The sequence below is a fragment of the Camelus bactrianus genome, chromosome 16 (assembly GCF_048773025.1).
Source record: "Camelus bactrianus isolate YW-2024 breed Bactrian camel chromosome 16, ASM4877302v1, whole genome shotgun sequence".
Classification (NCBI taxonomy): Eukaryota; Metazoa; Chordata; class Mammalia; order Artiodactyla; family Camelidae; genus Camelus; species Camelus bactrianus.
Genome location: NC_133554.1, coordinates 39,463,197 through 39,489,537, shown reverse-complemented (window position 1 = coordinate 39,489,537; position 26,341 = coordinate 39,463,197). Strand labels below are relative to the sequence as shown.

The window sequence follows — 26,341 nt, the reverse complement described above, 5'->3', positions numbered from 1 at the left end:
ACTCAAACCGTCTCGGGGCCAGGGGTGCGTCGGGGCCGAGGCCAGGGCCGCTGGCGGCGATGCCTGGTAAGGCCTGGCGATGGCCGTGGCCCCTTTAAGCACCCCCGCCCCCTCTCCCCCGCGCTCCCGGCTTCCTTTCTCCGGGAGGTGCGGCCGGCAGGGCCCGGCGGCGGGGCGGGTGTGTAGGCTGCCCCTCCCCCGGTGGGCCGGGCCTGCGTCGCTTCCTGCAGGAGCGGCCGGGAGCCGCGCAGGGGGCGGAGAGAGCGAGAGGCGAGCGGCGGCGGGGCGGCGCGGGGCGGAGGGCGCCCGAGGGCGAGCGGGCGGGCGGGCACGGCGGGTCCGGGCCAGCCCCGAGGGCGGACGGTTGGCCGGGCGCGCGGAGCCTAGCCGGGGCCTTGCCGGAGCCGGGCCGGGCAGCAGGGGCCGCCGCCGCCCGAGCCCGCCGCCCGCGCCCCCCACGCTGGCCCAGAGGGCTGCGGCCGCGTCGCCGCTGAGGATGTCCCGGAAGGGGCCGCGAGCGGAGGTGTGTGCGGACTGCAGCGCCCCGGGTAAGCGGGGCCGGACCGGGGGCGGGACCGCGCACGGAGGCATCGCCGGGCGGGCGCCGGGGCCTGGCGGGAGCGCCGTGCGGGGCCGGAGGGCGGGGCGGGGCTGGGGGCTGCGGCCTCCGGCCTCGGCCCCCGCCCGGACCACTGCGGAGTCGCGTCCTTGGCGGGAGGGCCGTCTGAGGGGCCCTCGTTTCCTCGCGTCCGTGGACGAGCGAGGAAGGACATTCCCGGCGCCGCTTCCCACCCCTCAGTCTGAGGGAGGCGGGCAGCTCTCTGCCTCCCCCCTCCATCTCAGTATCCAAACGGAAGCGCCAGCCTACGGTGGCAGGAGGGCTGTGGCGGAGGCCGGCCCGGTTTAGGAGGTGGGGGCGAGAGTGGTTTTGTGCCATCTCAGTGCCACCCCCGCGTCTTGCACCTGCTGCTTGCATGGTCTGCCCGCCCGCTGGGGTGGCGGAGGGCAGGGGGCAGAGAACTGGGCAGATGGGCCTGGGGACCTGGATACTGTTTCCTCAGGAGCAGATGAGGGGGTGGCTACTCCTAGGATTCCCTGCACCTTGTTCCCAAAGCTGGGGCTCCTCGCAGGGCCTGGTATTAAGGGCTAGTACGAGCCTGGGCATCTTCCCCTGAGGCATCCCTTGGCCTGGTGACTGGGAAAAACTAGACTCAGCTTTTCCTGTGTCCCAGTATGGCCTGCTTGGGAAGGTGGGCTTGGCATGCCTCAGCTTGGGCCCAGACCCCTCCTTGTCTTCTAGTCCAGTCTGGCCAGAAATGGGTAGGGAGCAGTGCTGAGGGGGGCCTAGATTCCCAGGATCCACCTGGCTTCCTGGCCTGCCTCCTGGCTGAATTTACCATGGTGTTTCCCTTCTTCTTCCCAGCAGAGTCAGGTCCAGGCTGATGTGAACCCCCCCCCTGACCTGCTAAGGAAGTGAGGAGCAGTGACCTGGAGAGGCTGCTCCCTTCTGATGTGGGAGGACACTGCCAGTGATGGGGCTTAGCAACTGGCCTGGGGAAGGAAGCCCTGGCCCTTGTCTCTCCTGTCTTTAGGAAAGGAACTCTTTCTCTGGGAGACCTTTGGGAGGGCTCAAGGGGTCAGTGAACTCCAGGGGGACTGTAGGCACAATTAAGTGAGAGTGTAGGGTGGTGTTTTGTGGACCCATAACTTCCAGCCACCCTTTGGACAGGTCCAGGACCCCAACAGGTGAGACCCACAGATACTCTAGTGGTTCCAGTAGCTCTGAGCTAGAGTGTGTGGGAACTCTGGGTGCCTGGCAGAGGCATGGTGGTCTGAGTGGTTATGACCCTGAGGCCTCCTTTCAGGGCATGTCATGGTCTAGAGGGCCCTAAAGAAGCTACCTCGGCAGGTGGAGGTGATATGTGTCCCACCCCTGATTAGTTAGAAACTAGTTATCTCCTTCCCCCAACCATAGGCAGGTCTGGGGATGGAAGGACTAAGAGGAAAACTTGCCTTCTATATGTCTGCTCCAGGCTGTTCTGCACCTTTGCTGGGTGGGCGTAGCAGTGGAGGGAGGGCAAGTCGGGATGGGAGGGGGGTGCTTAGCAGACACTTTATCAGGGGATTTTAAGTGTTGCCTTTGTTTCTAGCTTAGTCTGTGACTCATGGTAAGACTTTCCTCACTCTGGGTCCCAGTTTCCTCAACTCTGACGCAAAGAAGTTGGGAGTAGAAATGGTTTTTGAGGACCGTCCCATCTACAAGTCTGTGGTCCTGATTCTGGGCGAGGGGGACTTGGCGCAGAATTAGCAAGGCAGTTGACCTTTCTCCATTGCATCTGACTCTTTGGCTGAAGCCTCCAGATGCCCAGTGGGCATGGGGAGGAATGGTATGTATCTGATGTGTGAGCTGCCTAGCCCCTATCCCCAGTCCTCATCCCACAGAGGCATTTGTGCCCCAGGTACCTCCTTCCCCCTGATCCAGAATATGGGTTGGGAAGAGGCAGGTGGTGAGAAGGTGAGGTGGGTAGGGCGTTCACAAAGTCTAACTCCGCACCATGCCCCAGCACCTAGCATCGTGTCTGGCACATAGCAGGCACCCCCGCCAAGTGTGTATGGCTATTTATCAGGACCCCAGCTGGCTACTTTGGGCTACCCCGTACCCCTGCTCTATGAGGCATGGAATGGCATTCTCAGTCTAGGATCTGTAGCAACCCAGGTAAGAGGCTTGAGGGAAACCAGCAGTTTGGAGCCCAGGCCCAGAGCGACCTCCTTAGTGTATCCTCCTCACTGTGATAGGAGCCCTGTATTCCCAGCCCTAGGAGTGGGGTTGTGGCCTCTTTGTGGCTGGTTAATTTGTGAGCTCATGGAGGTGAGAGGCAAGAGGTGAGATGCAGTCTGACTTCAAAGGCCCCGTTCTCCCTCTGCTCCCAGGCCTTGGCACACAGGGGACAAGTGTGAGTACGTTGTGAGGCAGATGGACATGACATGGCTGCTCTGGCAACTGGTACCATCTCATCAGACACCATCTGTGTCCCTGCCTGCCTTGGGAATCCAGGAGAGGCGCAGGGGTCAGGGAACCCTGGAGAATGTGTGTTTCCCCCTTCCTGCCCCTCCATTCACCCCGTCACACAGTCCTCGCCCAGCTCTCAGGGGTCTCCTCACACCGTGTGCCTCCTTCTCAGCCTTCCCACTTTGGCAGCCCCAGGCACAGGAGTGATGCCCATCCTGCAGGAACCCTGAGTGAGCAAGGCTGGCCATCAGCTAGGGACATTTAGGAACCTGCAGGCTCATTTGTCTCTGCATAATGTAGATTGTGAGGTGGGGTGAACGGTGGGCTTTCTTCTTCTCTCACTGAGGTATAACTTGCAGCAAAGTGCCTCTACCCACTGTTCAGCCTGATGAGCTCTCACCTGTGTGCATACATACACCTGTGTAACCACCACTCTGCTCAAGAGGTAGAGCATTTCCATCACTCTTGAGGGCTTTATTGTGTCCCCTCTTAGCCAATGCCCCCCCCCAACAACAGCCGCCATTCTGACCTCTATCCCCGTGGGTTACTCTTACCTCCTTTCAAGAGGGTGGGCCTTTCTTGTCCAGTGAGGATCTTGTCCCTAGGTCAGAAGAGGCTGGGCCTCTCTTGTCCAGTGAGGATCTTGTCCCTAGGTCAGAAGAGGCTGGCTGCTGGCTGCTGGCCCTAGAGGCCACTAGTGGCTTTGGGTGGTGACATGAATTCACGTTCGTATAGGCCTCCATGGTGCTAGCACTGGTTAACATTATCCCAGGACCCCTCCTGCCACTTGCCCACACATACCAGATCCCCTACCCTGACTGAGGCAGAAGCCTGGGGGTGGGTTGGCAGGAGACTGAGGAGGTGACTATATCCCCTAACCCTTATGTTCCCTGTCCCTTCTGCCCTGAGTTTGGTCCAAGGAGCCTTTTGGGGGCAAGGGTCCCTTAACCTCAAACCACAATAGCCATTTGACTTTCAGAAACCCTTCCTGGCCCTTCTGTGTAGGAACTGACCTACATGGGACCTGGGGCTCCTGCTTGGGTAGGCCCAGGCCCCTTGGGCATAGAGAGCCCATAGGTTAGGGTGGGCTTCCCACCTGTGTCATCCAGAACTGAGCTGGCACCAGTGTGCCCCACCAGGACAATGTCCCCTGCCCATCCTTCCTATTTCAGGTCGCTGTGGAAGAGAGGGAGGACCCCTCTTCCAAGCTGGGAGAGTGCCGAGCAGAACCTTTGACTACACTCCCCAGATCCTGGTCTCTTGGTCACTGCCACCTTCAGGGACTTATTGTGTCTGGTCTGGCCCTGGATGTCTGGCCAGATCTGTCGTCCCAGGCCTGGCTTCTCTGTTAGAGCCACAGGCCTGGGGTGGAGGCCTCAGGGCGGCCCATTTGTGATCCTGGCCTGGGCGGCTCCCTACTGACAGGAAACCCCACCATTTCAACAAGAGGAATTTAGGCCACGTCATTTCCAGCTTCCTGCCTGGGCTGCCAGGAGGTGGCTGACAGGCAGACCCCTGACCCAGTGGTGTTTGGGAGTGGGGGGAGTGAGTTTTCCATGCCTGGGGTGCCTTACTGTCTGGGGAAAGTCAGCACTAAAGTTTGCTCTAGGGCTCCCTCTCTTGGCACAGGTGGTGGGTCCCTTCCTCACGGGCCCCTAGAATCACCCCCAGAAAGGTGTATGGGGGGTACCATGTACATCCCTCTATTGCCCTGTTTTGGGGGATCCCTAAGGAAGCCCAGACCTTAAGAGCTGAGCCCCCCTTTCACTTCCTGTTTCCACACCATTGGAGGGGACATTTGACATGGGCAGCGTTGAAGCCGTGTCCTGACTCAATCTCTTCATGAATCTCTGGGGAACTTTGATGGAAGTCCTTGCGGGGAAGGGTCTCGGAAATGCCTTATGGTTGGAGGGGCTCTCATTATCCTAAGCCTGTCCCTCCCTGGAGGGGGCACTTCTGGACTCCTTGAGCATTATGGAGCAAGGCAGAGAGCCGGCCCACTCCCACCTCACCCCAGGACAGGGCTTCCTGAGATGGGGCGGGGGCCTGGGCAGAGCACAGTGTCCTGGGAGAGAGGCTCCCTGCCCCCACACTCCAGCGACACACAATGGCTGCTTTCTCCCCCGTGGCCTTTCCGCAGCCTGAGCTGTGTGCAGCTGTCTCCTCCCTCTCTCCCAAGGGGCCTGGGATGGGTAGCATCTCCCCTGCCCTTGAGAAGGACCCCAGAAGCTCCCCTCCTACTCTGGCACCCCTTCTTGCTTCTAAAGCTCACTTTTCCCCAAGGAGTGGAGAGTGGCTTCCAGGGCCCTCACCCACTTGGGGGTGCCCCCTTTGGAGCTGCAACAGCAGCAGGTGTGGACAAGGCATGGTCTCCAGCATCTTAAGTGCCTGGGTTCACATCCTAGCAATGCCACTCATTAGCAATGTGACTTTGAGGAAGCACCATAACTTCTCTGAGCCACTGTTTCCTCATTGTTAAGGCAGAGTAGCATCTCCCACCTTGCCTGACAGTTGCAATCGGCTCTATACTTGAGGCATCCAGCTGGTACACAGTGGGTACTCAGTCAGTGTTAGTTCCTGTGCTTTCTCCATCCTTCTTAAGAGGAGCTCCAGCTCACTCCATCAGTGATGGTGGCAGGAGGCTTGATCATGAAAAGGCCTCTTGCCTGCCAGCATGAGGGCAGAGGCAGGAGCCCCTGGAGGGGCGCGATGGGTCAGGCAGGTGGACCAGTAGTTCCAAAAAGCCTGGGTACAGGAGAGATGTGGCACTGACCCAGACACAGGAGGAGCGCCTAGGGATGTGTAGCAGGCGGCATCGCGGGTGCATCCCCTAGGGGACTCCCACTCCCTGGGGAAGGGCTAGGGCGGCAGGCTTGTTCCCCGGGGAGAAGCTGTGGGACTGGTAGCGGTGGCTGCAGGACGGGAAGCTGTTCCCACCGAGTAGGCCCTGGGGACCACACCTCCCTAGAGGGGCAGAGACTCTTGTAGGAAAGGGGTTGACTCTATCAGTGGCCACTGGCTGCAAGCCTTTGGGGAGTCCCTGCCACCACCGGAGCTCAGCTTCCTCATCGATGGGCCAGCTCCCTGAGCCTTGAGCAGCTGAGTGAGAGAATGTGCGTGGAGTACTAAACATAGTGCAGGTCAGGGCAGGTGCTCAGGAGGCCTCACCATTGTCTCACCCTAACCCCGGCAGACCCCGGCTGGGCCTCCATCAGCAGGGGTGTGCTGGTGTGCGACGAGTGCTGCAGTGTGCACCGGAGCCTGGGACGCCATATCTCCATTGTCAAGCACCTCCGCCACAGCGCCTGGCCCCCCACCCTGCTGCAGGTATGGGCTGGGCTGGGCGGTTCTTCCTTCCCCACAGAGTGTACGGAGTCGGGGTGCTTTTTCCCAGCACCCTCATACACAGCTGTCTGGATCCTGCAGCTTCCAGGGGGCAGCACCCACCTGGGGCAGAGCCTGACCCTGTCTCTTTCCACCTGCTTGCCTACACAGAGAGGAGGCTTCCAGGACTGGGGTCATACACACCTGGGCTCTCACCCCAGCTCTGCCACCTGCTAGCTTGGCCATGTGGCACTGAGTGAATCACTTAACTTCTCTGAGCCTTGGCATGCTCACCATGTCACCCAAAGTGCTAAACAGGACCCACACCCTTAGGTGGCCTGCCTGGATGGAGGCACGACGGCATCAGGCATACAGCAGGCCCACTGGTACTGTGTCCAGCCCGGCCCTCGGAGGTGTCCCCCTGCGCTCAGCGGGCACGCTCACTTGGCACCTCTTTCCCACAGATGGTGCACACGCTCGCCAGCAATGGGGCCAACTCCATCTGGGAGCATTCCCTGCTGGACCCTGCACAGGTGCAGAGCGGCCGGCGCAAAGCCAACCCCCAAGACAAAGTCCAGTGAGTCGGGCTCAAGGGGTAGTGGCTGGGGTTGTGTGGCTGAGGACCTGGGCCCGGGAGGGGGCCAGAGGCCTGGCCTCTCCTGCTCTGCTCCCCATTTCCTCCTGTGTGCTCCATGCAGCCCCATCAAGTCAGAGTTCATCAGGGCCAAGTACCAGATGCTGGCTTTTGTGCACAAGCTGCCTTGCCGGGATGATGATGGAGTCACCGCCAAAGACCTCAGCAAGGTTTGTGGGGCCCCGTAGTGGGAGGGGTGGGCTTCTCCTCTTCTCACACACTACACCATCACCACTGACCTCAGGCCCCCAAGGGAGATAGGTCAGGGGGGAACAGTGGGCACAGTGGAGGAACAATATTGCATGGTCAGGCCACACGTGATCAAGGCCCCTCAGCTCCCATGTGGACACGCAAGGTGAAAATCCCCCAGCTGCCACTTGAAAGCTGGAAAACTCTGGGCAGTTTCTGAGCCTCTCAGAGCCTCAGTTTCCTCATCTAGAACATAGGAGAGAAATAGCATCTACTTCATAGATAGTGTCTGTTCTAAGCAGAGCACTCTGCCTGTGCTGGGTGGTGCCTGACTGCAGCTATGGTTAATTGGCATGAACTCCCTGACAACCCAACTTGGAGCTGGTAGGAGTCCCAGGAGTGGCCTGGACTAGGTGCCACTGGGAGTGGGGAGCACCCCACACACACACATTTGTTGTAAACTCTGCTCCTCGCAGCAACTGCACTCAAGTGTGCGGACAGGCAACTTGGAGACATGTCTGCGCCTGCTGTCCCTGGGTGCCCAGGCCAACTTCTTCCACCCAGAGAAGGGCACCACACCTCTGCACGTGGCTGCCAAGGCAGGGCAGACGCTGCAGGCTGAACTTCTCGTCGTGTATGGGGCTGACCCTGGCTCCCCTGATGTTAATGGCCGCACACCCATTGACTATGCCAGGTGAGGGTTGGTTGAAAGGTGAGGCTTGGGTGGGAGTGGGGAGTGGGTTGCGGCTTCCTGGCTGAGCCGTGCCCCCTCCCCACAGGCAGGCGGGGCACCATGAGCTGGCGGAAAGGCTAGTCGAGTGCCAGTATGAGCTCACTGACCGGTTAGCCTTCTATCTCTGTGGACGCAAGCCGGGTGAGCAGAGTGTGGGGCCAGCCTGGCTGGGCCAGGCAGGTGGGACCCAGACACACCCCAGCAGCAGGTGCCATGGTGACAAAGCTGGCTGGGGAACAGTGTTGCTAGGCAACTGGCTCCTGTGAAATTGCTGCAGGCTCTGGGCTGCAGCATGTTGGGATAGGGGGTGGGGTGGGCATAACTTGCAGCCAGCTCCCAGGGCTCTTGGGGGTGTCCTGCCCTCCTCCCCTTCCTCTGACACTTCTGGGTAACAAGCCCTGCTCTGGGCAATGAGGTGGGCTCCCAGCTGCTAAGGCCACCCAGCACCAGTGACTTGCCATTTTTATTTTTGGTCAGATCACAAGAATGGGCATTACATCATCCCACAGATGGCTGACAGGTGAGTACCCACCTGATACCCCTTCCCAGAGGCTGCTGGATGCCATGTGGGTGCCCGACCCCCAGAGCCCCCACCCCTCCCCTCTCCAGGCTTTAGGGGCCTGGGACCCCACCTCCAGCCCCCTTAAGGGGCTGGAAGCTTAAGCATATCACAGCCCAGCCTTTACTCCCTAGAGCTGGGCCCTAAAGCAGGTAAGAAATGTTGGCTCAGCATGTGGCTGACACAGCCTAACCCCCATGGCTGTGAAGTAGACAGGGCCTGAGTACAAGGAACAACCCCCTTATGAGCAGTGGATTCCTGGGTTCTGTTCCCAGTGACAGTGATCCCAGTGTAAAATCTTCAGACAAACCTTTGCTTTTCAGTAAGAAGGTTCTCGGCCCCAGAGAGTTGACTAACTTTGGGACTCTGGCCAGGCCTCTGTGATGTACTCAGAAATTGGGCAGGGGCTTGGAGACAGAGCATGGGCTCAATTGAGGTGTTTCTGCCTTTTATCTGGGAGTCCCCCGGGTGCCCAGGCTTGGGGGGAATGCTCACCCAGCTCACACGATGGATGCTGGCTCCACCTGGTGGCTGCCTGTGACAGCCAAGCTGTGCCTGCTGGCCTGGATCTGGAGAGAGGAGGCTCGCTCCTTCTCCAAAGGCCAGTGTGGACAAGTGGGGATGGTCAGGCCTGGGCACCTCGGTCCCTGAAACCCTAGACCTTCTCTGCTCTGAGACTCTAAGACTGCCTCTTGCTTCTCTAGTCTTATTCTTCCTGGTGTGTGTCCAGGGGTGTGTGTGTGGTAAACACATACAGGCATGTTCTCAATGAAATGTTAACCAGGCATCTCCCCAGTGCCAGCTGTTCCTGGCACTGGGACACAGAGGGAACTCACTCGTGACTTTTGCCCTTAAGGAGGTCACAGTCTAGAGGGGGAGGCACCCTAGTCCACTGTAGTCCAGTGTGGGCAATGCAGCCAGATGTCAGAAATGCTGCACCAGGAACTGGAGGCAGGGCGTGTTCCTGGAGCATCTGAGAGGCAGGGAATCCCAGGAGCAAGACTGGAGGTGAGACAGTGGCCAATCCTGAGGGCCCCAACAGGAGCTGTGACCATCCTGAGAGCAGAGATGTTCCAAGCATAAGTGGAGTCAGTTCTGCCACTTACTGGCTGTGTAACTTCAGGCAGGCTCCTTATCCTGAGCCTTAGTCACCTCTCCTGGAAATGAGGGCAACTGTACCTGTCTTTCCACGCTGTTGAGAGGATTTTAAAAGATAATGCATGCAAAGTATGTAGCATATCTTTATTGAAGTGTGATTGAAGTAATGCCATACATAACCTGTTATTGAAGAGTTTTTAAGGCCAGGAGTATTGTAGCCAGATGTGTCAAAAATATCACCCTGGTTTCCGGGTAGAAAAAGGATCATAGGGGCAACACTGGAAGTGGGAAGATGGATGAAGAAACTGTTGCAAAAGCCCAGGCAGGAGGAAATGATGGCAGAACCTGGGAAAAGCTTTGCTTAGGCTTGAGGGTGAGGGAGGTTGCAGGTGTCTCCCAGGAGCTGACCCTGGTCCTGGGTGAGTGGGTCACTGAGAGAAGGGGCAAGCTGGCCAAGGAGCAGGTTGTGGGGAAGACAAGTTTGGTTTTGTACACCTTGGGTCTGGCGTGTGCACGGAGATGGGTCTGAGCTTGACGTGGGAAGGCGTGTGCTGCCCTGCTCCTGGGTAATTGCTGCCTCTGTCCTGTTCTTCCCTCTGCTGCCTTCCTCTGGACTTAGATCTCGGCAAAAGTGCATGTCTCAGAGGTATATGGTGCCTGTGTGGGAGTAGGCTCTGGAGGTTGGGTGGGGCAGGGAGGCACCTGGTTTGCGGCATCTGGGGTGTCGTCTCCCTGGGATCCCTGCATGTTTGGGAGGTCACAACAGGGTTTGAGAGCCTGGCTGCCTCTCACGTCTGGCCTCTCCCCTCTACCCTATTCCCATTCTCCTCCTTCCACAGCCTGGACCTGTCAGAGTTGGCCAAAGCTGCCAAGAAGAAGCTGCAGGCGGTGAGTCTGCTCAGTTAGACCCCTGATGCTTGGAGCTGCCCCCATCTCTGACCCCCCGACCCCTGGGATTGCACCCCCTTCCTCTGACTTCCTGCCCTTTTCCAAGTCTTTGACCTGCCCCTTACTTTAGGCTCCCCAGTCATGTGTCCTTCACTTCCCCACCCTTTGTCTTTGATGCTAGCTATGGTCTCCCTCTGTCCTCTCCCTCCTTGGAGCTTGGCAGACAGACCCCTAACCCAGTTTCCAGTTCTGAGACTGGGGGGAGGGCTGGGCGACACAAAGGACACACAAGTTGTTTCCCACCCTTTGTGACATCCCAGTGAGCTGGCCTGGTCGGCATTGGGGGCCAGTTGATGAGACAAAGCCTGGATCCCCTTTTCTGCCTCCAGCTCAGCAACCGGCTTTTTGAGGAACTTGCCATGGATGTGTATGACGAGGTGGATCGAAGAGAAAATGATGCTGGTGAGCCAGGAGGGCATCCAAGCCTTGGGTGGATGGGACAGAGCACCTGCCTGCAGGGGAGGGTCTGGGACCTGGTGTGGCTCTTGGGTCCTTTTACCAGGACAAAGGGGTGCCTGGGATTGGTCTGCTCAGCAGGCTTGCACATAAGCCCCTGCCGGCTGGCTGTGAGCCCAGCGGGGCAGTGTGTGCTGAGCTGGAGGCAGCCAGCCTGCTCCTCTCCCCACCCTCTGGACTGGGGCTCCTCTCTGCCCTGGCTGCCTCCCTCCCACTTTGGCTCTCTCTCCAGTCCTGCTCCGCCCCCTGTGTCCCTCCTTCCTGGCCACAGCCAGATTCCAGCCCAAGCTCCTGGCTGGAGGGAGTCGCCTTGTTCTGTTTGTCAGTCCCCAGTGGGCCTCACCCAGCCTTGCCCTGACCCAGCCTTGCTTCCTGTGTCTGAAGACCACCCCTGTTCTGATCACCAGTGCGGACTTGGTGGGCGTGGGGAGGAGCTAGGAAGGCTGTGCTCCACACTTGCCCACCTCCGCCCCATGGGCCTGGCCACTGTGGGTGATCTGCTCCCTGCCCCTCCCCCACAGTGTGGCTGGCGACCCAAAACCACAGCACCCTGGTGACGGAGCGCAGTGCTGTGCCCTTCCTGCCTGTTAACCCTGAATACTCAGCCACACGGAATCAGGTGAGGAGACTGGACTGGATGGGTGGCCTGGGAGATCTCCTCCCCTCCTGGGGTCACCAGCTCAGGGGGCCCTGCCCTTCCCTTCCTAGCTGGCTATTATCTGGGCCAGCATGGCCTGCTTTTCCCCATTCCTGGCCAAGGCCTCTCTCCGGCCCACTGGCTCTGGGCTTCGTGAATGGGGAAGAGGCTGTTCTTCTGAGCACTTGGTGAGCAGCCTCTGAGAGGTGCTCCAGCCTCTTCCTGAGAGCTCCCCTAGGCACCCCAAATCTTTGTCATCCTTTACCCTTTGGCCTGGTGAGCTGGGCTGGGCTGCTCTAACTGTGGTTAAGTCAGCTTTTAGAGGGCGGCGTTGCTGCTTTGTCTCCACCCCTGTGTGTCAGCCATAAGGGTCCCCTCACGCCAGCCTGGCCCTGTCTGTCTCCCAGGGGCGACAGAAGTTGGCCCGCTTTAATGCCCGAGAGTTTGCCACCTTGATCATCGACATTCTCAGCGAGGCCAAGCGAAGACAGCAGGGCAAGAGCCTGAGCAGCCCCACAGGTGGGAGGGGAGGGGATGGGGGTGCAGGCGGTGGGTGCTGTTCCAGGATATTGTCTTTCATGGCTCCCTTCCGGGGGTAGCTGTATGGCTGAGCCCTGAGAGACAGGCCTGTGCCCTCAGACAACCTCGAGCTGTCTGCACGGAGCCAGAGTGACCTGGACGACCAGCACGACTACGACAGTGTGGCCTCGGACGAGGACACTGACCAGGAGCCCCTGCGCAGCGCCGGTGCCACCCGGAACAACCGTGCTCGGGTCTGAGCCCTGCCCCTCCCTGGCCTCTATCAAGGCCCTGCTCTATCCTCTTGTACCCTGGGGCCTCAGGGACAAAGGGGCTGGTCACAGCCTCTAGAATGGCCTTTAAAAGGCGTTCATCCCCAGCCCCTGAGGGCTGATGGGCTCATGCCTCCCTCTACAGAGCATGGACTCCTCAGACCTGTCCGACGGGGCCGTGACACTGCAGGAGTACCTAGAGCTGAAGAAGGCCCTGGCAACCTCCGAGGCAAAGGTGCAGCAGCTCATGAAGGTCAACAGCAGCTTGAGTGATGAGCTCCGGAGGCTGCAGAGGGAGGTGAGGGCTGCAGCCTGGGTGGGAGTGGGGGTGGGGACCTCCCAGTGCCCCACGCTGGGGAGGCACACCCCTTCCTAGAGGTGGTGGTGCTATTTGGACTCTCCGAAGTTTCTGACTCCACTCTGCACCTCTCAGATCCACAAACTGCAGGCAGAGAACTTGCAGATCCGCCAGCCACCAGGGCCAGTGCCCACACCCCCACTCCCCAGCGAACGGGCAGAGCACACACCCATGGGGCCTGGCGGGAGCACCCACCGCAGGGACCGCCAGGCCTTCTCCATGTATGAACCGGGCTCTGCCCTGAAGCCTTTTGGGGGCCCACCTGGGGATGAGCTCGCCACCCGGCTCCAGCCTTTCCACAGCACCGTGAGCTGCCTACTGGTCTTGGGGGGGTGAGGGGACGGCATTGGGACCACCACAGGGCCCTCCATGATGCCCCCTGTGCTGCCCTCCCCAGGAGCTGGAGGATGATGCCATCTATTCAGTGCACGTCCCTGCTGGCCTTTACCGGGTAAGCAGGGCCTGGGGAAGGTGGGTCCATTCCTACAAATAGGTTCTGATCCCCAGTGGGTGCCAGGCCCTGTGATGGACAGTGGGCGCAGGGATGGCTAGACACACATGGTCCCAGCCTCACCACAGGGAAGCCAGAAGGTGGGTGGTGGGAGGAGGAGACTGACTCCAGCCCTGCCTGGGTTTCAGATCCGGAAGGGGGTGTCGGCCTCAGCTGTGCCCTTCACTCCCTCCTCCCCACTGCTGTCATGCTCCCAGGAAGGAAGCCGCCACACGGTAAAGTTGAGCCCTGGGGATGAAGGGCTGGACTGAACTGAGACGTGTGCTTGGGAAGGTGATGGGGGGGGGGCTTTGTGGGTCCATGAATGTGCACTCACCTTCCTCCTGCTCCCTGCACCCTCTAGAGCAAGCTTTCCCGCCACGGCAGCGGCGCTGACAGTGACTACGAAAACACGCAAAGTGGGGACCCGCTGCTGGGGTGAGGCACCCAGGGGAAGGGGGCTGAGCAGCCCCAGAGTGTCTTTAAGGTTGTAGGCAAGGGCCTGATGGCTCTCTCTAACCCTAGCCTGGAAGGGAAGAGGTTTCTAGAGCTGGGCAAGGAGGAGGACTTCCACCCAGAATTGGAAAACCTGGATGGAGACCTTGACCCAGGGCTTCCCAGCACAGAGGATGTCATCCTGAAGACCGAGCAGGTCACCAAGAACATTCAGGAGTTACTGCGGGCTGCCCAGGAATTCAAGCATGACAGGTATGGCGGAGGGCATAGGCTCATATGGGCTTCTGGGGTGTCGCAGAGGGTGAGAAAGGGACCAGTGTGCCATTCTCCCTGGGAACCTTCCTTGAGAGCCCACTTCCTAATTTGCCGTCCTCTCCCCTCCACAGCTTTGTACCCTGTTCAGAGAAGATCCACCTGGCTGTGACTGAGATGGCCTCTCTCTTCCCAAAGGTATAGGGGCCAGAGATGGGAGCAGGACTGGGGGATGGGTGCCTGGGGTGGGCAGGGGTGGAGAATCTGACTGCTACCTGGGTGGAGACGTGGACCCACTGGGCCATGATCATGGCTCGTGGTTTTAAGTCCAAGGCCCAGCTCCCTCTGCCCTTCCCCCAGAGGCCAGCCCTGGAGCCCGTGCGCAGCTCTCTGCGGCTGCTCAACGCCAGCGCCTACCGGCTGCAGAGCGAGTGCCGGAAGACAGTGCCCCCAGAGCCTGGTGCCCCTGTGGACTTCCAGCTGCTGACTCAGCAGGTGATCCAGTGCGCCTATGACATCGCCAAGGCTGCGAAGCAGCTGGTCACCATCACCACCCGAGAGAAGAAGCAGTGACCACTCTCCCTGCACCCTCACCCGCACCCTGGGACCTCACTGGCCATGGGAGCTGGGCCACTCCAGACACTAATCCCCACCCCAACAGAGCCGCTGGCACAAGTGCCCTTAGTGCTGCCACTCTCCCCTGGCAGCCAGGCGCCCTGGTGCCCGTCCCCCTTGAGCCCCCAAGGATGGGGAGGTGGGGTGGCAGAAGTTTCTGTCCCCCACATTCCATGCACCTCCCCCTGTACATAGCATCCCCTCCCCTTCTAGTGTGCAGGGGCATGCAAGGCATCACTCCCAGCCCCTTGCCCTCCAGGGCACCCTCAGCAAAGGGTCGGGTGGGGACACTCCAAGTGGGGTAGTTCCCCTACATGCACCCCACCCCCATGAGCCAGTCCAGCCCTACTGGGGGCTTGAGCGGGGGCATCCCCCCCTGTACATAATACCTGTGGATGTCCCCACCCTGTAGCCACCAGCCCCCTGCTGCTCTCCTTTAATGCCAAACGGCCCCAGCCTAGGGCACAGGCCCCAACCTGTGTTCCAGGGGCCCCCAGCAGCAAACACTGGAAAATCTTTTTTTTTTTTCTCTCCTCTCTTCCACCCCTTAATTTTAACGTTGTGGTAACTGAGTGTCCCTGCGTGCCTGCGTGTGAGTGTGCGGGGCGGCAGTGCCGTTCCGGAGGCCTGGCCCATCTGGAGTTGTGTGAGGGGTGAGGGGACCAGAGCAGCGGGACCAGTGTTGGGGGTCAGCCCCCCCTCCCCCATCCTGCCAGGGTAACCAGGATCCTGCCTGCTGCCTCCCCTCATCGCTCCCCCCCACTCATACCCTTTCTCTATGAACTTAAAAGCGAAAACCACTTCGCACCATCTCTCTGCCCCTCCCTTGTGGAGGGGGAATGTGCTGGCTGGGGCAGGGAACTGAGCACCGGAGCCTGGGGCTGGCTCCCCGGGGTCCCCGAGTCACTGAGAGCCCCTTCCCTGTAACCGCTGAGAGGCCAGCAGCACCTGCGGTATCTGGGTCTCTGGAGCCTGGTCTGCATGCAGCCTGGGAAGGCTGAGAGGCAGACGGCAGCGCCAACCAGCTCCTCTCCCCATCCCACCTCTGTCCCAGGGGCCAGGCTCTACCTGTGTGGTGGTGGGTGGGCTGACTGTCAAGATGTGTGTCATGTACATTTGTATCAAAAATAAATAAGTGACCATGTGTCATCTCTGATGCTTAGGGAACTTTGGTGGGGGCCAGGGAGGGGGGATGCCAGACCTGAAAGGGAGAAAGACCAACCTGGCAAAAGTATGAAGCAAGTGAAGACCACGACTGCTCCAGTCCCTGTCCTTGCGGGAAGGGAAGCCCCTGTGTTGTCTTTTAGAGAAGGAGTCCTGGAAATAACAATGTTTCAGTAACTACCACCACCATTCCCCTACCAGGAGCAACCCATGGTGGTGGGAGGCGGGGTCTACCATGCTCCTAAAACCCAGCCTCTCAGGCCAGGTTGGCAACAGGAGGCAAGTAAATGGGTGCCCAACTTGATTTTATAAACCCCCTACCTCAGACACAACCTAAATGGCATAGGACAGTGTCCCAGGTGGGAGCCAGTGTGTCTGTGGCAGATGCCCAAGCTCAACTCCAGGATCTACTAAAATAATTTAATAAGAAAAACATGGGAGTCTTGACAATGGAGGCTAAAACAGCTCCTTTTTCTCCCCACCCCACCCCCATTTTGGCTAACCACACACCAAGGACGAGCCCCTTTGCAGCGCTTAGGCAGGACTGCTCCATCTGGCCACCAGGGGGCGGCCCTGCGCGCGGTCCACGTGGCAGAGGTCGCGGCCTCGGGCGGGAGGAGGAGCCAGGCCTGCCACAGTGGCAGGCCTGGAGCAGGTCACTCGGAGCTGTCCCCATCCGGGCCGCTGTCCGGTGTGGGCGGTAGGAGGGGTCTCCTGCGTGAGCGTTTGACCCGGCGAGGGGGCAACAGCAGCCTCCGCTTCAGTACGGCTACAGACAGGGTGGGGAGCGATCAGGGGCAGGGAAGCCATGGTGGGGGTGGGCCTGGGTGGATGAGGAGGGGGCACTTCTCACCAGCCACTGTGTCCCGGCTGTCCACTGTGGGCTCCCAGTAGATGCTCTCCCCACGTCGGAAGTTTCGGTGCAGCCGTGTGCAGAGCGTGGCCAGGGTGAGCAGCACCAACAGGAAGGTCAGGGCCATGGCAGCCCAGGCAGCCTCCTCTGTGCGGGGGGTGGGGCCCCGGGCTGCCCGCGGAGGCGCTGCTGCCCGAGGGGCTGCAGAAGCCTGATTTGGACAGGCACAGCCCCCTGGGCTGCTTTGCCCTTTGGGCACCTGAGCCTCTATCCTGGCGCTGGCATTGCCTCCAGGCTCTCCAGGCAGCAAGGGGACTGTGGGCACAGATGGGGCATTTCCCTCTTCACTTTGGGGTCCTAACATGGGCTGTTTGGCCTCCAAGCTCCATGGGGAAACAGAGGGGAACCTCAGCGCTGAGGGGGTGGGCTGGAGACCCAGGGCAGCCCGAAGCCCACGCCTCTTGGCACCACTGGGAAAGAAGTGCCTAGGGCCTCTTGATACCACCTCTGTGCCTGGGGGCCGCCAGCTTCGCAGAGCAAAGGCCAAAGCTGGGGCCTACGAGGAGAAGAGACAGCAGTCACCCTTTCTCTGCCCAGATAACCCAATGACCCCATCACTTACCAAGCCTGGGCCAGCACCCCTCACCTGCACACACCCTCTCCAGCACAGCCTCCCTCTGCCCGGCAGTGACACCAAGGAACAGGGCCCAGAAAAACTGTCAGAGCGAAACCATGCCTTCTTCCTCTGCTTCCTCTGCCGCCTTCTCTTCAGCCAGTGGGCAGCCCAGGCTGGCTCCACCCATGCCATCTCCAGCACCACCCCCCATGCTGCCAGCACCAGGGGCTAGGAAAGGAGATAACTGTTAGTGCTAAGATGAAGGTGAGGAACAAGCAAGAGGAAGCCCCTGAATTTCCCTTGCCCTGCACATGGGGCTGCAGCCTCTGCCAGTGCCAGACAACCACCTTTCATCAACCACTTACCCGATCCTGAGTGAGGCTGGAGTCAGGCACCAGTGAGGGCTGGGCCACACAAATATGGGCTAGGAGGGCAAGCTGCAACTTCAGCCAGGGGTGGACACAAGGGTGGTAGAGGAAGTTGACATCCTCAGCCTGGAGGAAAGGCGTGTAAGTATTAAGCCAGGGTCCCTCGCTGAGAATCCCAAGTTCTCTCATCCTGGAGAGCCAGCTTAAAGGGCTCCCAGGATGGCCAGATGCTCCTTCCATCTTCAGAGCTCAGGAAAGGATAAAGGGATACTGGTGTGCACTCCCTCTTGCCTCCAAGTGTTCCTTTCATCCCTCCTCTCCAGCAATGCTCACAACTTTCATGACAGCAGGCGTGGTTAACCCTGTCAGACTCAGATGACATTCTTTAGCTTTATTCCTCTGGACCTGCCACAATGGCTCTACAGGTCCCCACTCTAGAGGGTAAGCACCCCTCAACTAGAGACCAGGTCTTCTGTGTATTGACCTTATCTACATATTTAATCTCCCAAAGCATCCAAATACAGGGAACATAGGCAGCAGGAGCACAATCTCAGGATGGAAACACTTCATCAATTATTAATTATTCTTTGATTGAGCTGACCTGACACAGCTCTAGTGCCAGGTGATGGAGGAGATGCCAAAAGAGAACACCTGGACTCCGCTTGCAGGGAATGTAAAGGAAACTCAGGGAAACAGAATTAATGCAAATGAAAGCGCAAACTAACAAAATTCAAAGTGATTAGTTGTTAAAGTATAAAAGGTAATTATAAACATTACACAAATTCGGAGAAGGTGACAGATGAGGGCTGATATGATTAGGAAAAGTCTCAAAGGAGAGCTGACTCCTGCACTGGGCTTTGAAGATGGAAGGGGATGGATGGCAGGAGGGCCCAGAGCTGCCTCCTTCAAGTCAGGACAGGCCAGGGGTGGAGAATAAGCGGGAACAGTGGTACAGCCATGGGAATAAGCCTAGCACTCATATGTGTGGTGAGCAGACCAATATGATTGGAGAGGAACCAAAGATTTGGAGAGGTTGGACAAGGTTTACTTAACTAGGTAGAGCCTGAAAAACCAGACAGGGAAGTATGGCCATGATAAAGTGGAAAATAAGGAGCCACTGGTTTCTGAACAGTGGAATGAAAGGGCTGCTTGGGGAAAGGAATCAGGTAGGTTCCATGAGCTCTTTTGGCTTGGAGCTATTACAAGGAGCAAAAAAAGTTAGATATTTTAAAAGGAAAACCCTACGGACGGAGAAGCTATCTGACCACTGGCAATGAAAACAGGCAGCCACACAAGGTGAACCCGCAGTTTGGTTGGTAACCTGAGGTACCTACACTCCTTACAGCTTCCTATTTTCCTAAGTGCTGTCCCACAGTATTTGTTTACTCCTAATGGGGACAGACATTACTAATAACCTCCCTTACACAAAACTGGGCTCCAGAGAAGTCAGGAGACTTCCAAAGTCACACAGCAGAGCTGGAGAATAGGTTGTTTTTTCCTGCTACCTTCAGAGTTCCTCTTGCAGCCTCCTGCCCACACAGCCAGCTACTCAACAACATTCCTGACACAGCACTGCACAGGACAAAAGACTATGGCTTACCGTCCTGGGACTAAGAACATTGCTTCTTCCCCAGGGAAGTGGTAAAGAACTCTGCTGGTGAGCAGAAAAAGCCTACAAGGAGCTCGCTATTTTCAGCGCAGACACCAAGGATGCCTCCTACTTGTACTTACCTGCCGCGGGCTCATCCGTGTGTAGGTTACTCTTGGTGACACCTATACATGGGGGTAGAAGACAGCTTAGAGCCCCTGGGGAACTCAATGGGAGCGGAGAGAGACAGCAGGCCCACAGCATCACGTTGGGATGGAGGCGCTGGTGATTTGAGGACCGGAGGAACTGGCAGAGGTGCAGACGGTAGCTGGGCGGGACTGGGCTACCCCTGCACACCCCTCTCTCCCACCGCCCTCCAGGCCCCTACCTGTGGGGGCAGAGGCCACAAGCCCTCGGGACAACGGGTTCCCGCCTCCTCTGCCGGCTCAGCCACCACCTGTAGGCTCAAGGCGCACAAGAGCTGGGGCGTTCGGCCTTGGCGAGGGCCCGGCCCTCTCCCTCCCAGGCCCAGCCCGCTGGGGGAGAACTCCTAGTCCCATCTCCGCACGCTACTCCTTTCAGGACGAACTTTCGGCAAAGCGCTTTGAGATCCCGGGCCGAAGGCTTCTCGGGAGCGGGTCGCCTTACCTCACTGGGACCCAGGAGCCCCGCCAGCGCTGCCAGGAGCAGCAGCTGGGGCGGAGGCGGAGGAGGCGCCATCCCGGCCCGCCCCAGCCCAGCCCGCAGCCCGCAGCCCGCAGCCCGGCGAGCGAGGGAGCGCGCGCCGCCTCGCCCTGCCCCCGCGCCCTCGCGCCGCCCGCGTGCCCACGTAGGCCCGGGCTCGCGCGCGCGCCGTCCCACCCCCGCCTCAGACCGCGCGCTCCGAATCCCCAGGCTCGCGCGCCCCTCGCCTCGCCCCGCCCCGCAGCTCAGGGTCGCTCCCGCCGCGTCCCCGCCCCGCCCCAGTGCCCGCCCACAGCCCCAGATTCTGCGCGCACGCGTCCTCAACCCCGAGCCGGAAAGTTGTGTGAGAGCCGGTGTCCTGCGCACTGCGTTGGGAGGCAGGCGGGACCACCTCCTTCGCCCTGGCACTGGTCCCAGCGGGTCTCCACGGCCTGCAGGGCGCAGCTGCAGCGCATGGGTGGGATCGTGGAGCCGGGAGAAGGGAGGGAAATGAGATCCCTGTGAACCGTATGGCCCAGGACGGAAGTTGGGTCCGCCCCTTCGGCAAACCTGCTTCAGACTCATCGATGTGACCTGCAAATTGAAGAGGGGCAGAATCACGAAGTCCGAGCTGTGGAAAGAAGAAGGTCCCCGCTCTAAAGGGTCCCCTTCAGCTCATCCCACTCCTGCCCTCGCAAATAGCGCCCGAACCTGGAGGAGCCTTGGAAGGTCTCATCAGGCTTCCACCCTCCCCAGGCCCAGAAGTCCCGGGAAACTGGAACCGGGCTGGGGGCTGCTTTGCTCCCCACGTCAGCCTCCGCTCTCGTGGTTGGCTCAGCGGTGGTCAGCGGGGTCCCAGGAGACCTTGGTCACCTTGAGGTAGAGGAAGCACAGGCCTCAGCCCCAGCAGAGAGCGAAAGCCGGACGTCCCCTGAAGCGAGGCGCCTACTCTCCTGCCTTGTCCCCGCTGCCCTTCTTTTTGGCCCAGCTCAGAATTTTGAGGAAAGATGGGAAAACAAGTGGAGGGTGAAGATTGAGATGCATAACCCAAAACTTTGAAATAGAGCAAAAACGTCTCCCACGTGATTTACATGGGGGGATTTATCCTTCTCTCGTTCCCCAGTAATTGCCAGTTATTGAATTGATGGGCTGTGATTTATTCCCTGACATGGCCAGGTCGCCCCTGGAAGGGCACCTGAGTACTTCTTTTCCTCCACCTTATCGTCGGAGGTTTAGGGCTGTTTCTTTTAGGGAAGTGCTTCCTGGGGAGCGGTGTTGATTTCCTCTACCTGAAGCCAGGTTCCAGGGGAGTCCCACACTCCCAGGGGGATCGGGACAGCGTACTGATGCAGGAAAGGGAATGAGTATTCCTTGGCTCTCTAGCCTCCCGCTGCAAACCCGCCGTCGGGGCACGACGCCTGTGCTGGCTCTCGCTGGCCGAGCCGGACCCCCGCCTGACCAGGTTATTGGGCAGTTGGGGATGCCCGCGGAGCCAAGACAAACATGGAGGTCAGAGAGCACAGCCGAGTTCGGGGACGGAGACGCGGTTGGTGGCTCCAGCTGCAGTTGCAAGGCGCCCGGCGGAAGCCCGGGAGCCCACGCCGGGAGCTGCGGTTTATTCACGTCTTCCTTTTGCTACTTCTCTATAGCGGCTCCTGAGGGCTCAGCGACGCAGGGTCTCCCCGGCAGCTACACACCCTACACACCCCACGGGGTGGAGGGACGGGGACAGAGGACTCTGAGACTCATCGTCTTCCCCCAAGCCTCAGTCTCCGAGTCTCCCCCACTTCTCTGCTGCCCACACCCCACTCCTCGGCTCGCTGCCCTCCCCACTCCCTTCCCGCTCGCCAGCGCATCCTCGCTCCCTCTCCGTGGCCTCGGCTCCTTTCACCTTCTGCTCCCGCTTGTCGCAATCGCTGTACAAAGGGCCGGGGGCGGGAATGGGGGGCGGGTGAGGGGAGCCGGGTCCGAACTGGCTGCCTCTGCGGGGCCGCGGCCAATCCGGAGCGCGCCCCCCCCGCCCCGCCCCCCAGCGCGGAAAGGCCCTGGGCAGCCGCCGGGGCCGGGCGGAGCTGCGGACAGAGCCGGGAGCTCGCGGAGGGTACGTCCCCGCACTGCCGCCCACCGCTCGCCGGGGACTCTCCCGCCTCGCGATGCCGCCGTGGGGCGCCGCCCTCGTCCTGTTGGCCGCTCTCGCTCTGCTTGGCCTTCTCGCCCCGTGGCTGCGGCGCCCCGGGAGGCTCGCCGTCGGAGCGAGGACCTTGCCGGGGGCCGGGGGCCAGGGCCACAAAGAGGAGGTGTATGGCCGAAGCCCCGCAGATCAGTTAAGCGACGGGCGTGAGCCGCTTCCGGGAGGATGCAGGCTTATCTGTAAGCCGTCGGCGCTGGCCCAGTGCCTGTTGCGCGCCTTTCGACGCTCGGCGGCGCTGGAACCCGGCCCGCGGTCCTGGCTCTCCGGACCCCACTTGCAGACCCTCTGTCACTTCGTGCTGCCAGTGGGGTCGGGGCCTGAGCTGGCCCGGGAGTACCTGCAGTTGGCGGACGACGGGCTGGTGGCCCTGGACTGGGTCGTGGGACCTTGTGCCCGGAGCCATCGGTTCACCAACGCCGGGGGCCTCCCGGCAGTGCTGCTGGTGATCCCCAATGCGTGGGGACGGCTCACCCGCAACGTCCTCGGCTTCTGCCTGCTGGCCCTGGAGCGCGGCTACTACCCGGTCATCTTCCACCGTCGAGGCCACCACGACTGCCCGCTGGTCAGCCCCCAGCTGCAGCCTTTCGGGGACCCGTCCGACCTCAAGGAGGCCATCACTTACATCCGCTTCCGACACCCCGCGGCTCCGCTGTTCGCGGTGAGCGAAGGCTCAGGCTCGGCGCTGCTGCTGTCTTACCTGGGTGAGTGTGGCTCCTCCAGCTACGTGACCGGCGCCGCCTGCATCTCGCCGGTGCTACGATGCCGCGAGTGGTTTGAGGCCGGACTGCCCTGGCCCTACGAGCGGGGCTTTCTGCTCCACCAGAAGATCGCCCTCAGCAGGTGGGTAACGGAAGCTGCAGACTGGCAGGGAGGGGATTAGAGGTTTGGGGCTCACGGAGAAACAGCTCTGCCTGGTACTGAATCAAACAGGTTTAGAGCAATTGGGGTAAAGTTCTCACACGTTTTTCTGAAGCGTCCAAGCCCTCTAGTCTGGACAGAATCAAGGAAGTAGATTTGAAAGCCACAGACGACTCAGTCAGCTTCATTAACTAAAGCAGGGACTCCTGCCCTGGGGCCCTCTGGCCTCACCTCAGCCCCACTGTATCCTAGCAACCTGAGCACTTGACCCACCAGAAGCAAAGGCAGCACCTGACTCGTACATCACTTAGTCCATAGCTTGTGAAATCAGCAAAGAGGGCTCTGGAAGCAGTTGCTTACTGATGATCTGTCCAGAATATTTCCTTATGGTCTCTGAGCTTGGAGGTGACAGAAATAAAAAATTTGGTGGTATTTGTTAAAATTCTTTAGATCTGACAAATGCTTTGCATATTCCTAGGTATGTACTCAATATTTAATACAAAAACTTAAAGAATACTTAAATATAATTTTTAAAATTTTCTTAGAAGGTAGTAACCTACCGTCAGGGTGAAAGGGGAGACTTTTCCACTGAGAAGACCTAAGTGACACTCCCACAGCAAATAACCAGGCCTCAGCTTACACCGTTGTTCTCCTAGGAGATGGCAGAATGAGGTCAAAGACGTAATAGCAACAGTGTGGTGTGGCAGAAAGACCTGGGATGTGGGGTCAGACCCACTTGGGTTCAAATCCTGAATTTCCAGCAACTTAGTTAGCCCCTTTGAGCCTCACATCCTTCTCCAGTTCAGTGGAGTTAATAATACAAGATGGTTATAAGCGTAATAGGAGTTAAAGAAAGTGAGGGGCCTGGCATTAGCCTGGCAGCAATACATGGTAGCAACTGTGATTTTCTTTCCTTGCCCCATTTTGCCTCTTGTTCTGAAAAGGTCAGCCCTGAACTCAACAACAGACCATGTGCTTCCATGGCAACCCAGAGCTGCCAGAACAGTCCAGGGGCAAGATGCTCTCACATGGCTTAATTGCCAATTTCCATCCTCAAATGACCACCATCACTGTTGACCCTGGGTACCAGCTGGAGGATCAGGTGAGGGAAGTGGAAAGGAAACCTGGGCCTTTAGGAACTGCCCTGCCTATGAAAATTTGGGATTGTCAACTTGGGGCAAATCTTTTTGAATGTTTGCAGAAGGCATCTATCCAAATTCAGCTGGCTAAGTCTGGATTAATCCAAACAAAGTTCTGAGCTGCCCATCCTGGCCTCCTTGTCAATGTTCCAGGACCTCTCCATGGAGGTGGAAACGGCAATAATGTCCCTCTTTTCCAGAGCAGTTGCTCTCAGGTTCCTATTTGGAAACTCACCCTGTAAATTAAGTACACTCCCAGTCACTTCCTCTGCCACTCAGCCCTCTCTAGGAATACCTGCCCCGCTGATCAAGGTCACACTCCTTTGTTATCATCTGGACAGCATATTAAATTTCAAAGAACAAACTAACTACTACAACTTAAAGTAAAATGTCACTTTGCTGGCTTGAGTCAGTGAGTTCTTCTAAGAGGGGTTCAGGAGGTAACAGTTCATTGCAAGTTCCCTATAGAGGTTCAGAAGTTGGAGTCAAAAGGAGAGCTGTCACTGTAGCTCAGCACCTGGAAAGTCAAATGCCCCAGGGCTGGACAGGTAATGCCATGAATGACAGGCCTGGTAGGAACTGTAACACAGGAAGGAGGGAGGAAATACCTTGATTGTTACCATGAGGAATGTTAGCCCATTTCACCAGATCTCCTTATTTCCCCCGAGAAGCCAGATAGCTGCATTTAACTGATGACAATGAAATGGAAGTTTTAAAATAGACTGTATGGCCAAAGAAAGCCTCTGACTCTGGCCTGTGGGTTGCCACTCTGTGACTTCTGCTGTCAGTTGTTTTCCCTAATTCTTCCCTCTCTTTCCTACCTTCTCCATTCAACTTATTGCTGCCAGGTATGCCACCGCCCTGGAGGACACAGTGGACATCGGAAAACTGTTCAGGAGCCGTTCCCTGCGAGAGTTTGAGGAGACCCTCTTCTGCCACACCAAGAGCTTCCCCATCAGCTGGGACACCTATTGGGACCACAACGACCCCCTCCGGGATGTGGACGAGGCAGCTGTACCTGTGCTGTGTATCTGTAGTGCTGATGATCCCGTGTGCGGGCCCCCAAACCACTTTCTGCCAACTGAACTCTTTCACAGCAACCCCTATTTCTTCCTCCTGCTCAGCCGCCATGGAGGCCACTGTGGCTTCCTGCGCCAAGAGCCCTTGCCAGCCTGGAGCCACGAGGTCATCTTGGAGTACTTCCGGGCCTTGACTGAGTTCTTCCGAATGGAAGAGAAGATGAAAGGGCTGAGCAGGCGTCGAGCTTCTTGCCTAGGGGGCCGGCGCCGCTGGGGAACCCTGCCAAAGCGGGAGGTCTCTCCCTCTTCCTATCTGGAGGAGATCTTTAGCTGGAAGAGATCATATACAAGGTGAGACATAACCCGAGAACTATCCCCAAGCCCTGCAAGGAAGAACAGAGCTGGTCATGGCTAAATCCTGAGAAGGTGGTGAGGACTGAACGTGGCAGGCAGCTCCAGCTGACTCAGCTCCTTCACTCTTAAACTGGTCTGTGGAAAGAGATGGAACTTCCAGCAAGCTGGTGTTCACTTTCCCCTGAGCAGAACTCCTGCCTGGGCCCTGTCCTATACATTTCAGCTCATCGTGGTTCAGCAACTGCCCGTTTCCGGTCACTGTTTCCTGTCACCAGCCTCATAAGTCAAAGAATAGCACCATTTAAGTCCCTGGACTCAGGAGAAGATGCTCACTCACTAGCAAAGACTACAGAGAAGATGAAGATGAGTTTTTGTGAGCCATTGGGCAGGTCTGTCCCACATAAGTAATCAGCTCTATGACCCTGGTTCTCAAGCTGGAGCCACTTGATGTAGTGGGGACAGGATGTTTGTGTCTTGGTCCCACTTCCCTCTTTTTCTTCCTGCTGTTGTGGTGCTCTGCTGACTTCATGTGGCGGCAACTATGGAAGCAGCTCACAGAGCTGTGTGGCTGCATCAGTCTTGCTTGACTATGAGAAAGGCCCAGAGACAGTAAGTGCTGTGCTGAGACTGGGTTGGTGAGGGTGACAAGGTTGAGAGTGTGAATGCCTGTGTCTGGAATACTAAGGTCCAGTGTTTTGGACAAGTTCTGCAAGTCCTCATTGGGAGTGGGGCTGATCTGGGGCTTTAGCCTAGAACCTCAAGACTCACTGGAGAGATTCCAAGGATGACTTATTAATAGGAAGTCCTTGCAAGCAGAGTCTGCTTGACTATGGCTCAAGGAGCCAGACTCTCAGACACTCTAGCTGCTCCCTCCAGGAACATTTTAGGGAATTACTCCAAAGAACTCTAGTAAGAGTTGTTTTTTCCCTGGGATGTGGGCTTTCTCTAAGTGGTAAAAATATAAACCTCATATCTTAA

The 26,341-nt window shown here is 58.6% G+C and overlaps 3 protein-coding genes across 9 annotated transcripts; 2 read left to right on the top strand and 1 right to left on the bottom strand.

The window, feature by feature from the left end:
* The first annotated feature begins 268 nt into the window (after window positions 1-268).
* On the top strand, window positions 269-15,694 carry GIT1 (GIT ArfGAP 1). Of its 3 annotated transcripts, none has more exons than XM_074343165.1 (20): window positions 269-548; window positions 6,204-6,337; window positions 6,799-6,911; window positions 7,033-7,138; window positions 7,634-7,851; window positions 7,937-8,031; window positions 8,368-8,410; window positions 10,387-10,435; window positions 10,825-10,897; window positions 11,473-11,570; window positions 11,996-12,107; window positions 12,228-12,361; window positions 12,525-12,677; window positions 12,813-13,043; window positions 13,135-13,188; window positions 13,377-13,463; window positions 13,592-13,665; window positions 13,753-13,935; window positions 14,070-14,133; window positions 14,296-15,694. In XM_074343165.1, exons 1-20 carry the CDS (start codon window positions 497-499, stop codon window positions 14,506-14,508), a joined length of 2,286 nt encoding a protein of 761 aa, XP_074199266.1. In that variant the 5' UTR covers window positions 269-496; the 3' UTR covers window positions 14,509-15,694. The 3 variants fall into 3 exon arrangements, with proteins under 3 accessions (XP_074199266.1, XP_074199268.1, XP_074199267.1); XM_074343166.1 differs by lacking the exon at window positions 269-548 and adding an exon at window positions 2,104-2,387; XM_074343167.1 differs by lacking the exons at window positions 269-548; window positions 7,937-8,031 and adding an exon at window positions 2,103-2,387.
* Window positions 15,695-15,727: 33 nt separating this feature from the next.
* On the bottom strand, window positions 15,728-19,978 carry TP53I13 (tumor protein p53 inducible protein 13). Of its 5 annotated transcripts, XR_012499560.1 has the most exons (8): window positions 19,788-19,975; window positions 19,528-19,596; window positions 19,283-19,324; window positions 17,549-17,677; window positions 17,214-17,411; window positions 16,568-17,123; window positions 16,225-16,483; window positions 15,728-15,867 (listed from the first exon to the last, which is right to left on the bottom strand). XR_012499560.1 is itself a non-coding variant. In XM_074343169.1 (7 exons), the coding sequence occupies exons 1-7, from the start codon at window positions 19,857-19,859 to the stop codon at window positions 16,371-16,373; spliced, it is 1,089 nt and encodes a 362-aa protein (XP_074199270.1). In that variant the 5' UTR covers window positions 19,860-19,977; the 3' UTR covers window positions 16,121-16,370. The 5 variants fall into 5 exon arrangements, 4 of the variants coding, with proteins under 4 accessions (XP_074199270.1, XP_010956640.3, XP_074199271.1 ...); XM_074343169.1 differs by lacking the exon at window positions 15,728-15,867 and having other exon boundaries at window positions 16,121-16,483; window positions 17,304-17,411; window positions 19,788-19,977; XM_010958338.3 differs by lacking the exon at window positions 15,728-15,867 and having other exon boundaries at window positions 16,121-16,483.
* Window positions 19,979-21,457: 1,479 nt separating this feature from the next.
* On the top strand, window positions 21,458-26,341 carry ABHD15 (abhydrolase domain containing 15). The gene is made up of 2 exons (XM_010958339.3): window positions 21,458-22,833; window positions 24,839-26,341. Exons 1-2 carry the CDS (start codon window positions 21,956-21,958, stop codon window positions 25,362-25,364), a joined length of 1,404 nt encoding a protein of 467 aa, XP_010956641.3. The 5' UTR covers window positions 21,458-21,955; the 3' UTR covers window positions 25,365-26,341.